Source organism: Orussus abietinus, unplaced genomic scaffold (genome assembly GCF_000612105.2).
Source record: "Orussus abietinus isolate OABI.00-Male unplaced genomic scaffold, Oabi_2.0 scaffold118, whole genome shotgun sequence".
In the NCBI taxonomy this organism is placed as follows: domain Eukaryota; kingdom Metazoa; phylum Arthropoda; class Insecta; order Hymenoptera; family Orussidae; genus Orussus; species Orussus abietinus.
In genome coordinates this window covers 270,170-283,624 of record NW_019394393.1, presented here as the reverse complement: position 1 = coordinate 283,624, position 13,455 = coordinate 270,170, and the positions used below count along the sequence as shown (strand labels likewise).

The 13,455-nt window shown below is 46.8% G+C and overlaps 1 protein-coding gene across 1 annotated transcript; it reads right to left on the bottom strand.

Annotated features, from left to right (window-relative positions):
- Positions 1-1,588: 1,588 nt before the first annotated feature.
- Positions 1,589-10,237, bottom strand: LOC105704381 (acidic leucine-rich nuclear phosphoprotein 32 family member A). The gene is made up of 8 exons (XM_012433542.2): positions 9,892-10,237; positions 4,583-4,726; positions 4,379-4,498; positions 4,188-4,300; positions 4,002-4,108; positions 3,844-3,920; positions 3,654-3,747; positions 1,589-3,565 (listed from the first exon to the last, which is right to left on the bottom strand). The coding sequence occupies exons 1-8, from the start codon at positions 9,937-9,939 to the stop codon at positions 3,504-3,506; spliced, it is 765 nt and encodes a 254-aa protein (XP_012288965.1). The 5' UTR covers positions 9,940-10,237; the 3' UTR covers positions 1,589-3,503.
- Between the last annotated feature and the right edge of the window lie 3,218 nt (positions 10,238-13,455).

The window sequence follows — 13,455 nt, the reverse complement described above, 5'->3', positions numbered from 1 at the left end:
AATTTAGAACACTTTGATAGTCGATAAACTCACATTTGAACGGGATTTCGATGTGAGGGTGCCTACTGTACATACATAACTAAAAAACCCTAAATTCTCCAATAGGTTTCATTCCATATTTCCGACGTGGGGTGCCTACTGTACATATACATAACAAAATCGCCCTCTTGTCGAGAGATTGGGACCTCGAGAAAGGCTACGCACCTCGGAGGACCGGTTATACCGGCCGAGTCGACCTCCTGGGCTTCGAAATCGTCGACCGCGAGACCCCCGAAGCCCCTCCCCTTTTCGCCGGAACCTCCGGGATTTCATTCGGGAATCTAGCTCACGCGAGGACGTCGCAGCCAACGGCCGATAACCGCCTCGTTCGCTCCTAAACTCCCTCCCACTCCCATAAAAAGGTAGGAATAAAAATTCACGGCCACGATCCAAAAACCCGGGATATCCTTGCCCAACGGGTGACCCACATCCAGGAAAGGCGATTTCTAACCTAGAAACGATCACCTTCTACCGGAGGACGACGCGTTTCTAACCTCATCGAACGTATCGAGTCCAATGGCGATCCCAGATAAATTCCTTTCTACGAGGTCTTATCCTCCTAAAACCCACGCGACGTAAACGGGAACGCGTACCTAAGCGCGACCGAGAAGACCCCCCTCAAGGCTAGGGGAAAAAGGAACGGTCCGCGTAATCGTAATCCTCGCCATGGATAAAAAGATCACGTGACGCCGGGGCGATTAAATCGCCGAAGGTGCGCGTCCGCAGGCCCCTGCATCGTAATGCGCTCTGGTATTACGTAATAACCCAGAACGGAGAATTCCGAGAGCGTTGCAAAGTACATATCCGCATGATTCCTGGCAGGCATTCTCCCCGACGCGGCTCCCGCGGACCGTTATAGGTTATGTTCCGGAACGGCGCGCTCTTCGCGTCGGGCGCCTCGGTACGGTTTGGAGGTTAGGACCGCCCTTCGAGACTCACCTTCTCTTTTGCTCGACCCGCGTGTTTTTGCACTGTCTTCGCGATCAACGCCCCCTTACTCTCTGCCATTTTCGGTTTGTGGGTTGCTGGTGGGTAGACCTCTCGAGACACTAACTCGTTCGCACGATCTTTCCTTCACGAAGCGCGGACAGTGCGTACCGACGGACGTACGGCGAGACACTGAAGCGCCGCTCCGCGGGCCGCGGCCACCTCGTCGAGTTTGCCCGAGCCGCCGCTGGAGCGCGCCACCGTCGCGACGCGCGGTATTTTTGAATCCTTCGCCTCGTCCAGGATTGCGGGTTCGCACGTTTTTTAAATAATTGCCCAAGCACGCGAGGTTTATCTTGGTTTCAAGCGATATCGCGTGAACGTGCAAACTCGATTGAGAGGATCTGTTTCTATTACAACAATTTATTAGGAACAAAAGGGGATAAAAAATGCATACAAAAACATAATTCTGCGCACGACATACACGATACAGTCACTTAAACAGTAGGTACCCCTGACATACAATTACAACGAGTGGTTGTAAGTACGCGACATGAAAAAGACCGACGAGACCCGAGATAGAAAAAAGCGTGGATATCAATTACTAACAGACACCAAGGTATTGATTTGTAAATGGTTTTATTAATAAATTATTTCTTCTTATTTTGTGATGAGGATCGCTCAAAATAAACAAACGCCACGATAAAAAGTTCACGTTAACAACAGAACGGACAGGCAATATACGGTTATAATGTATCAAGTAGTATATAAGGTTGGACAAAACTGTTTCTCCTTAATTAAACGGTCTACCAAAAATCACAATTGACAGAAGAGCTCGCGTGGTCGCGGAGCGCGCGGAATTGCTTAATTTCTCATTTTTTTACGTTTAATTTCGACATCTCCCCCTTTTTTATTCCTCCATTTATTTATATACCTGAATAATCGACAACGGTCGTCGTTTCCGCACGAGCCGCAATTACGACTTGCAATTTCTCCGGGAATTTACAGACATGGACCTGTACACTCATCGTTTACTCATTGTACCTAATATAAATTTGCTTTTTTTTAAAGTCTTGGAAAAATTGGATAAGGCCATAACCAATCTGGCGGCAAGGTGGCGCCAGGTCCTCGACTCTATCGTGATTGTTCTTTTTTTCCTCTTTATTTTTATTACAAAACCAATCCTCTCTCTCTCTCTCACTCTATCTCACTCCATTCGTACTCTCGTTACAGTCGAATTCAAAGTCGGTCCGTCCATCGGTCGCAGTCCCGCCGTCAGCTGTCAGCTGTCATCTTAACCGTCACCAGACCTGCCATGGGTTGTTCGCACTCTTGACATTAACTCTCTCATACGTCGCTCCTCCCTAATCTACGGTTTCCATCCTGACTTTAACATTACTTTAATCGTGCGAAAGCACAGGTGCGAATATCTGATGTTTCTTTAAATCATAGTAATCGTAATTTAATAGTAATTATAATGATCGTTATCCATTATCTTTATGCGTTTTCTTTTTCTCTTTTCGCTTTTTCTTTCTTTTTCCACGGTGAGACGTGCCAGCGCTTTGGGTGACTTCGGGCACAGAAACTAAAGGGAAACTGTTCTCCGTCGAATGTTCAATTTTCTCCAGCCATTCACTTTTTAGTTCTCCATCGAGTCTTCTCTTCACTTCGGAGGAATTAATGCGTTAAGTACGACGAGATCTTTCTAACCGATAAAATTACACTCGACACTCACATCGTAGACCCAAAATAAATCAGAATCAACTTTTTGTTTTTTAATCTCAGGATATTTCTCACTTAACGTCATGGTAGAGCCTGCCAGAATTTAATACAAATAGTGTCATCGATCGATACTTTTGACACTTTCCAACCGTTCGATTGAACTCTTCGGCTTTGTTCCTCTACTTTCTGCCCCAAAAGTCAGGCTGACTTCGACGCATATCATTGTATGGTGTAAACCTGTACAAAAGTTGTTCCTCGTTTACTCTATACTTATTAATGGTACAATAATAATGTATTTAAAATGTAACTTATGTAACCTTAGTACTGATTAACGACGGCTGCATTCCAGCATGACCAGCCTTTGGCCGACCGGAGCTAACAGACAAATACGCTCCTTCGAGTGTAAAACCCCGCTATCTCCATCCGCGTCCTTTAATATTCCGATTTCCCTTGCACACACTCTATGCAACACCTCTAATTCTCTAACTATATACTCTATATAAAATATTGTTAGTATAACTAAAACGTGTTGGGTCTAGCTGGAATGCGGCCCTATTTATGCCATCTTTAATTCATTTCCCATTCATTGTCCCACGTCATCTTCCTCCCTCCTTCTATACTTAATCGATTGTTGCTCCACAGACAATTTTCTCAGTCAATGATTTACTGATAAGTTTCACACCACTAACTGCAGTCTGTCATTGGTCGGTCAATTAGTTTGATTCCCAGCTGTTCACTCGGCGGCGCAATTATTGTTATTATTTATACGAATTTTACACTCATTCAACAGCGTCAAAAAATCGTGCGAGGACTCTCTAATTCCCCGATTCACCGCCATCCTCGTGTTTTCTCTTCTTGCCTCGTGCAGGGGACGATTCTGCTCGATATAGAAATAATACTTTTACAATATCGTAGTTTATAAACAAAACTGTATCATTAAAAAGGTGGCATGGAGGTTAACTCACCCTCTTCCTCTTCTTCCTGTTCGTCGTCGTCGTTATCGTCATCGTCGTCTTCTTCCTCCTCCTCGCCTAAATAATCTGCCTCATCGCTGTCGTCCTATAAAAGTACACGCGAAATTGTTGGAACGGCATCCTAATTAAATGATTCATCCAGCAATTTGATTAATAAAGCCGGGGAAATGTTTTAACTTACTTCAAGATCATCTTTATATACGGTCTCTAAGCAAACTCTTCCGTCATCCATATCGTCTTCATCCTCTTCGTCTGAAACTGCAGAAATTGTTCTCATTGTTCCTTGCTCATTAAATTTTTTTATTAAAAACAGAATAAATTTCGTGAAACTTAGTGTACCTTCTTCACTGTCCTCGTCGTTTGCAATATCTTCTTCGTCCTCGTTTCCATTTACTTCGTCGTCCTCGCCTTCGCTGTCTTCCAGCTCGCAGTCATCCATGTCGAATCTATAAGTAAAAGAGTAACAATTACGTGAATACATATTTTTCAAGCAATATTAATTGGAAAAAAAATCTGTAAACTCACCCGTCGAGGTATCGTAAGCTGGGAATGAGACTGAACACCTTCTCTCTGTAATTGTCCATACTTGTAGCTTCATTGTTGAACAGGTCCAAGCACTTTAAATTCTTAAATTCATTCTGCAGAAATAATTAAATCACATGTAACGGTTTGATACGTTGTACATAACACGTATTAAATTTCAACCACAATCTCACCAAGGGTTGTAACGTAACAAGATCCTTGATTTTGTTTCCACTGAGGTTGAGAGTAGTTAGTTTAGGGCTCGTGTGAAGTAAATTTAAGCCACCGGAGATTCGGTTGTCGCTTAACTCCAACTACAAATGGACAAGTAAAAAAATTCCTCGATATACAAAATACACCACGGTGTGCTAAACCTATTAATTCGAAAATCAACAAACCTTCTTGAGATTTGGTAGTTTAGGAAATCCTTTCAGACTGGTAAGACCCACGTTGATTAAACTCAGCACTTCCAATGAGACGAACTCATCCGTCAGGCCCACAATGTTCGTACTCCGACAGTTGTCCAATACGAATTCTCTGATCTGAAATATATAAAAAGTTTTGTAAACAAATCAGCCCACAAAAAGTATGCTCTAAACCTTCAACATTCCATGAAATCTCTAAATCTTACATTCTACATACGAATTGAATTTCCATCGGGACATTTCCTAGTCGCGGTGGATATTTTAAGGTTAATTCGCGTTAACGTTCAAACGAGGGATGATCTTTCGCTGTAGATGGGCTATTTTATTGATCGAGGGAAGAGAAAGACAGCGATACGCTGGGCAAGATGACGATATACATGAGAAAGAGAGAGACAGAGAGCAGGGGGAGATGAGAGTACGCGCATCTTGTTTAACAGCATCGGAAGGGCCGGCAAGCGACGAATACCGACTGTGGAAAGCGCGGCACGCGACAGGAAAGCCGAGCGTTCCCGAGGTTTGCCGAGTCGGCCCGAGCTCGCATCGCTCTCGAACAAGCCGGTTTCACACGATTCCCGAATCTTGGATCTGTCCGAAAATGCGGCCACCTGATTGGTCGACTCGGAACCGTGCACGCACCTCCAGACCCTAGAAAATCAATGGCGTCGGTAACCGAGAAACCGTTACCGCGAAGAACGGAACTTTTCTCCATCTGGGATGAACTTCCTACGTCAAATGAATTTTTCAACGACACGTAAGCCATTAAATATACGTCCATGTGTATTTAATCTATTGCACGACCGCCGATTAATTCTCCGGCGTTAACCGGTGATTAATCGTTCGGTCAAGTGCTAATCCATCCGTTGGCCGGTATTATTGTAAACCGTATCGCCATTTCACCGAGTTGGCAGATCTTTTCGCAGGATCAGTTTATACCACGGTTGCCGAAGCGGCAGTTCGGTCTCGTGATCCAACCTGGGAAATCTAGACAGGGCGATCGTTCGGTATAATCTCGGGGAAGCTAAACTTTTCCCGGCCTATATGGAGGTTATAATCCGCGGTCGGCGGGACTTGGCTCTCGCATCCGTTTCTGTATTTCTTTCGAGGTCTTTCCGCATTGCAGGTAGGCCCCTTCCGCACAATGTGCCAATAAATTCCAATACCTATTCCCTCTCCCAGGGTATCTCCTAAAGATAAATAAACTCCAAGTCTCACGACACATGGAAATTCGATTTTCAAGAATTCAATTTACCCCCGTATCGGCTATAAGCTCGAAAAGTGTACCAAAAGGTGTAAAGATGTTTAACACCCCGCTGCCAGTCATTTCCAGGGGCGAAAGAAGTAGAAAAACGCAAAAACCGTTACCCCGCACTTGAGATTATTTTTATATCCGGCAACCCAAGATGGCCGCCACTCGTCCTCCCTCCTTCCGCGTGTCTACAACCCATCGTTCTACATAATCAGTGGCAGAGTTGTGCCTTCTTATTAAATGATCAACCAGGTCACCATAGCGCATCGGTCCGGCACTGGGAAGATTCGAGCTGACGCCCACGCGGCGCCACGACGCGATCTCCGAGTCCGAAACCGCAAGGTGCGTTTCCAACGGAACGGGTTTAGCGTCCGTCGCCCCGGCGCGAAATGGACTCGCCCAAGATGGCGGCCGGGCGCGTACGCCTCGAGATGCGCGGACCCGGCGTCGCAGTAGACCCCCGAGACCCACGCCAGCCCTCGCATCGACGTTACTATGTTTCCACGATGTAAGTCGAAGCAACCAGTGGGATGCACTGGGATTTTCCCGAATCAAATCGAGCGTTTACCCCGTCTCCCACCTCGAACTTACCCGCGAATGATCTCTCTCTCTTTCTCAAGATAACCTCCGTATACCGAAAATCCCGCCGCGTTGGAATTTCCTCCATAGATTAAATTTCACGTCTACGTGACACTGGAAGATGGTAACGAGTGATCGATCGTAGGACCAGGTTAATCAATGTATGGTCGTCTATAACGTATCTTTTTTTTTTCCCATGGCCGTAATTAGACAAGGGGAAGGAACGCGAGTCTCCTCGAAAACCCGTAACCGATGAATATTGATCAATCGAGAGGGAATTAAGACGAAGCGACTTGCGTAACGGCGTCACGAGATGTTCGACGTCTAACGTCGAAGGCTAGAAATCCCCTTTTGGGATGGAAATATATTAATGCGAGTAATAAAAACAGGGATCTTATCCATGGAGAGACGTTAAGCGCCGTCCAGGACGCGTCGCGACGCAACGTGTCGGTACGCCGCCGCGTCGCCGGCAATGGCGGCGTGTCGACGACGCGCTCGCGACTGCTGCGTCGTCTCGTCGAACAGCCGAAGCAGAAAGAAGAAATTAGTTTCACTAGGTACAACCTAAATAATGAATTACGCAATTCGGGAAGGGGATATGTGCCCATAATTATGAAAGTGGTCTAAGTCAAAATTAAAAAAAAAAAAATGAGTTTATCAGTTATTTCACGCCATATTATTTCAAACGAAATTAATTCAATGTAATTTCGAAACAAACAATATATGACGGGCACATATGTGCCCATAATTATGAAAGTGGTCTAAGTGAAAATTTAAAAAAAAAATGAGTTTATCAGTTATTTCACGCCATATTATTTCAAACGAAATTAATTCAATGTAATTTCGAAACAAAAAATATATGACGGGCACATATGTGTCCATAATTATGAAAGTGGTCTAAGTGAAAATTAAAAAAAAAATGAGTTTATCAGTTATTTCACGCCGTATTATTTCAAACGAAATTAATTCAATGTAACTTCGAAACAAAAAATATATGACTTAGACCACTTTCATAATTATGGGCACATATGTGTTATGAAAGTGGTCTAAGTGAAAATTAAAAAAAAAAAAATTAGTTTATCAGTTATTTCACGCCATATTATTTCAAACGAAATTAATTCAATGTAATTTCGCAACAAAAAATATATGACTTAGACCACTTTCATAATTATGGGCACATATATCGAATGCCACAAATCAAATGCATCCGTCACACGGAAGGGTCGCGTCCCGACTTTCTGCGACACGTCCGCATAATCCGGTTTAATCCCACCGTAATTCTCAAATTAAACCTGCGCTATTATTAAGAAAAAAAAAATTCATAAATCCACGTATTGGAAATGGCAAATATTTAACATCTAAAGATAGAGCACCTGGTGAATCTTTCCCATCTTGGAAGACGAAAAAAAAAATCTTGGGTCGGGTTAGGGCTACTCCCGTCGCGCGGTTTCCTATGCCGCGACGCCGCGCTCGGTGTGACTCGGTGTGACGCTCGTTCGGCTCGGCGCAACATGTCCGCCCTCGTGCGAGTCTCGCCGGCTCGCAATGGCGGCGCGTCGGCGCGCGCTCGCCGCTCCCGCCACGAGGGCCGACGCGGCCGGACCGCGGCGAGGGCCGAGAGAGAGGTGTCAGCCTCTTTCGGGTGCGCGCATCGCCGATCGATCTTATTATCCGCGTCCCGAGATGACCGTAATGGCGCTTTTCACCCGCGAAAAACATTAATGGCGCAGTACGTCGGCACGGCCTTGGGCCTTGAGATGTATCGGCGTCGCGCGATATGTCGAGAAAAGCGCGCGCGCGCGCGCGCCGCCCGCGGACGCGTACGAGAAACATCGTCCCGAGTGCCCCTCTTCCTACATTTCATTCCCCGTTCCTAAGAAGCCTCGAAAAATTCCAGCCGAGCATTCGAGTTTGCGAGCTCGCATTTAACGAGGGAAAGAAAAAAAATGGCGTCCCTTCCGAGGGACGACGAGAAATTAGCCGAGTTGGAGATGGGTTTTTGAAGCCGAAGCCGGAACTTTCTGGAAAATCGCAACCCAGCCGAGGGTGGTGGAGCTCGTTGACCTTCGACCGCGGAGATACGAGACGGTAAGACCCGTCGAGTATGCCCGATTCGTTCGGATTCGAGCACGTCGGTAAATACCGAGAGAAACGGAGCGTCGGTAACACGTGGGGCCCGAGTCGAGTCTTGGTACGTTACATTGCTTGGGTAATATACCAGTGATTAAACTCTCCGGGAATTTATGGGAACTGAATTTTTAAGAACATTCGACATATTTTCAGTCAGTGGAAATTTTACCGGTATTTCTGAACCTCCAATAGTCGAACGAGTCAGGATTACTCCGGTAACCTTTTCTGCGTCTTGATATTATTATTGATAAGAGCGACAACAAACCGCGGAAAGGAACCACGCATTAAAGGGACGCTACCTTCGGCTAAAAGTTTCCTCAGAGTTCTCTAAAAATTCTCTGGGGTTTTTAAACAACCATAAGACTCTCGGTGACATTCCTGGAATTTAAAAACACTACTCGCGAGTCTCTCTCTCGTTTGTCAAGGTTCCCCGATGCATTTATTGGGGAGGCGGGACGTCCCTTGGGAGCCTTGACCCAATTACCGATCCGCAGGCGTTAAATCGACTCTTTATCCCGGAACGTCTTACCGGGCCTGACCTCCCCTACCAGAAGGCGATTAAATAATTATTAGCGCACGAGCCCCTCGCCGGGACGAGCGCGACCGCCATTGCCCGGCGACCTGACCCGGGTGCATCCATGCGACCAAGACCCTCCCCCCCAGGAAAACTAAAAACTCATCGCCTACGACATAAAAGAAATCCCGCCGAGGACACATTTCCACTATATATGCAGTCTAGGAAAAAGAAACACACAATACCTTCCACTAACTCTCTACCGGAATTTTCATGATCTCAGGCGAAACAGAAACAGCGACACGTTCCTCGGAATAAACCTAACGTCCCGATACTGGAAAAGCTCCATAAAAAAGGCCCACGGTAATTTTTCACTCTTGCCGAAAATACCAGGAAATAAAACCGCTTGAAAGTTGTCCAAGCCCGTCAGGTCGAAAAGCTAAACCCTCCGTCCGCCGGTACCCAAGGCGAGAGAACCTGACCTACGTCTCTGGCCGGATCGGCCATGATTCGCGTCGGCCGACTCGCTCCGAAAAATTGGGCTGGCTCGCGAGAGCCCCTCGATCGAAAGAGGAGCGCGACGCCATACCTGTAGCAGCTGCAGCACACGGGAGTAATCGCATCCGAGGAAGGCCGGCGTGGCCGGCGTGGCCGGCGGGGCCGCGTCGGCCATGGGCCGACTCCGTCGTCGGTCGGTCGGCCTCGACCCGCCATGCCTCGAGTCGGCGGCGGCGGCGGCGGCGGCGGTGGCGGCGAGTCCAGGGCACGGGGAATCGCGATTAAATATATATATATGAGGGGGGTTCCGCTTACTTCGCCGGGGTCCCTTCCCCGTTTCTCGAGCTCTATCCGCTTCTCCATGGCCGGCCGGTCGGGTCTGGCAGGCCTCTCGGGGACGTCCGATGGTGCACCTTCCTCGCGCGTCGCACCGCCCGCTCCGGCTTGGGTCTCTCTCAAGTTCAAACGACGGGAATATGACGGACGGACGCAGGCGGTCGGTCACCACTGTGTGTCAGAGAGAGAGATAGAGAGAGAGAGAGAGAGAGAGAGGGAGAGAGAGGGAGCGAGCGCGCGCGGCCGAGAGCCAACCCAACGGCGGCAGTCGCTCGATTCGATTCCTTGCCTTGTCGACCGTACCCTACGCGAAAACGCTCCACACCGGACTGAAGGACCGACCGACTGCCGCGGTGAGGCGGGGGCGCGACAACCTCACACAATAACAACTCAGAGGCGGGAAACGAGACACATGTCTGCCACTACTTTCGAAGCGGCCAATCGCGCCGCGAGCTCGCCCGTTCGTCCCGCCACCTGGCGGGCTCGAGGGGAACCGGCGCGGCCGCCATTTTGGGAAGAGGAGAGAGAGAGGCGGGGTGCGCCTCATGCGGGTCCCCCACCATGGGGGCTCGGAGACCGTGGCGGCGTCGGTAACTTGGACGGGAACGCGGCTCGGTCCAGAGGTCTCTCGCGCACCCCTCCCCCTCCACCGACTTGGCTCGAGATGAGGCAAGGGGATTGGAAAAGGGACGCGTAGCAACACCCGACGAGCGGACTGGCTGGGAATCGATGTTTAGGCGCGAGGAGCGTAACGAGAGGTAAATACGGATTAGAAGCGATTCGGGGGGAATATCGTTGACTGAAACTTGATAAGACCGCGTCGAGAGGCGCGGTGGACTCGGCGATAACCCGCCATCTTGGGAAATTGGGACCGTCGCTGCTGCGCATTTATTGGCTCGCGGGAATCCAAGATGGCGAATCGTGGATTTCCGTCCTCTCGGAAGGAACGAGAAAATGGCGCTCGTTGCAAAAGTTCTTTTTACGACCGCGGGTTTATCGGCCTTATATTAATGAATAATCACGATTTAATGGTTCTTTGCTCTTCTGGGTGTCTTATGTTTAAATTAACGGATTTTTTATTTCGATTGTGCCGATTAGATGGGCACCTAGTCATGAGGCGTTCGAGCTCGTTAGGGTTTAAGAGTCTCGAAATCGATATTTCTCCCATGTTTGCATTATTTTTTCCTTTAATCGGCATCCATAGGCAAGGAAGATACGCTGGGCTTGTTTTGCGATCACGCAACGACAACGCAATCGATAATTCCAGAAGCACTTTTAACTCGATTTCGTGGCCTGGCGGTACTCTCGCGCACGCAGATACGAAACAAGGACGAAACGAAACCCACGAATCAACCAACTTGGAAACGCCTTTGCAAATCAAGAAGACAAGGTGGTGCTCCATTCAACGCCACGCAGGTATCTCCATTATTCCCAGAATCCTATGAAAAATATTTCCAACAATAATCCAACGGTTTAGCAACATTTAGTATAACAAAATTATCAGGTTCAGAACACGGGATACGAATGTAAAAAATTTATATTTTTTACCATTGCTTTTATGATCGTCTATGAACTCACGCTTCCTCTTTTTTAAGCTTCGATGAGGATCCTCAAGGAACACCCTATCGAGAAAGAGCGGAGTTAACGATGTAACAAGATCAATGAGTGAAGTAATGAGACCCGATGAATGAATTATTTGGGAAAAATTCAGCATTTGTTGGTAAGCATTTTAATAATTAGCGAGATACTTTGTTTCTTCCGGTTGGCGCCCTATCTCCATTCCGCGCTCCAATAATCCGCCCCTGGAGGTGTAGAATCCGTGAAGGGTTGAGATCAATATGCGCTCATTGATTGCTCTATAGCCGTGCTGCGTCGGCCCGTAAGGTCTCTTCCTCGGCGCAAGTTCGCAGAACGTGAGATTTTTACCTCGAGATGTATCTCAGTCGCGGCTTTTCCGCAGATATTCACTGCCTCGAACTTCCAGGAAATGTATTCCCCAAATGAGGCGAGGATGAAACACCCAGGGCCCTGAAAAACGGAAGTACATACACCCAAGAAGAGGATCCTGACGAGATATTTTCAAAGACCCTTAATGCACGGTACAACCAAGCCAAGACACTAGCTAGATCTACTAACGTACAAATTAAGCCAGAACAAAAAAACATTAAGCAAGAAGACTGCCCGGGGAAACGTAAAACTCGCATCCAGGTTCCCTTTTTTATGACCTGGTCCCTGGATGTCAAGAGACACCCGAGAAAACCCGTTGCGGCGTCCGGACTGCGAGTTTTGCGATGATCTTATTTCCCAGTAGTCAGTTAGCTTGCGGTTAGGTTTGAGAAGGCATAGAGACGAATACGTCGAATTAAGGTGAAGTGAAACCCCTTTCAAATCAGTCGATTCGAATACAACACTTTTTTTTAAGGGTATTAGACCAAACTGTCCGAAATTTTGACACATCTAAGCATTGTCCTGACACATTCAAAATATGGATTTTGTAAACTAATTTTTTAATACAGCCCAGACCAGAACCAAAATGGCGTCGATCTCTCATATTTCGATCAATATACAATTATCGAAGGCTCTGATATGAGAATCGAAAGGGCAATTTTCAGGACAATTTTACGGCAATTTAGAACACTTTGATAGTCGATAAACTCACATTTGAACGGGATAAGGGGAAAAAAAGTGTTGTATGCGCTTCTATGCTAAAACGATGGTAATACGAGGTCTCGGAGTGAAAATTTAATTGACCTGGAAATCACAGATGGCGCAGGGAGTCCCTCTGCAGTCATTTAGGGCCCCAGAAAACACGAATCCAGAGGATTTATAGTTTTACTTCGATTTCTTTATAATTATTGTACGAAAACGACAGGTGGAATATGCCATTTGGTACAATACCCAATATGATTCGACCCAGCTGTCAATATAAAAACCAACGTCGGCAACGTAGGCATTTAGAAAAATCTTTATCGACGTCGATCAAGTTCCTCGATGTGTTTCACTTCACCTTAAATACTCGAGTAACGGCCATCGGAGGTTGTCGATATCCTTTATCGGGAGGTCGCACAAAAGCCCATTAACGTTGTCATTACATGGAATGCCATAATCCCTGCTCAGCAAAGTGGATCTCTGCGGGGATCGCGTTATGCTAAGTGAATGCGACCAATCGAATTGCTAGCCATAAATAGCTCCGCGTTCTCTCTCTCTCTCTCTTTACCCGATCTGCGTCTCTCTCCTTCCAATGTCAAGTGTACGTTGCAAACGAGTGCATGAAAATATCTCGTCAGACCTGAGATTGAGTAGATAGGTTGATCTTGTAACCGGCCTCTGAGCGTGACCAGGATGAGTCCTACATTTATTTAAAACCATATTAATACAATATGTAAAGTGATATGAAAGTAACGTTAAAACGGTTTCGTTCATGAAACTTCATCGAACTAGGTGCATCGAATTCTTTCGGTGCATCAAGTTATTAGATAATTCACAGATAATGCCTTTAAATTAAATCACCGCCACCTTAGCATAAAACTCAACATAGCCCAG

Bases quoted from the DNA above. Each gene is read 5' to 3' on its own strand.
- LOC105704381 (XM_012433542.2), bottom strand. From the start codon at position 9,939: ATGGAGAAGCGGATAGAGCTCGAGAAACGGGGAAGGGACCCCGGCGAA. The intron at 3,921-4,001 runs GTACACTAAGTT...CAATTTCTGCAG, and splicing joins CGACGAGGACAGTGAAGAAG to TTTCAGACGAAGAGGATGAA. The intron at 3,566-3,653 runs GTGAGTTAACCT...TATATCGAGCAG, and splicing joins ACAGGAAGAAGAGGAAGAGG to AATCGTCCCCTGCACGAGGC.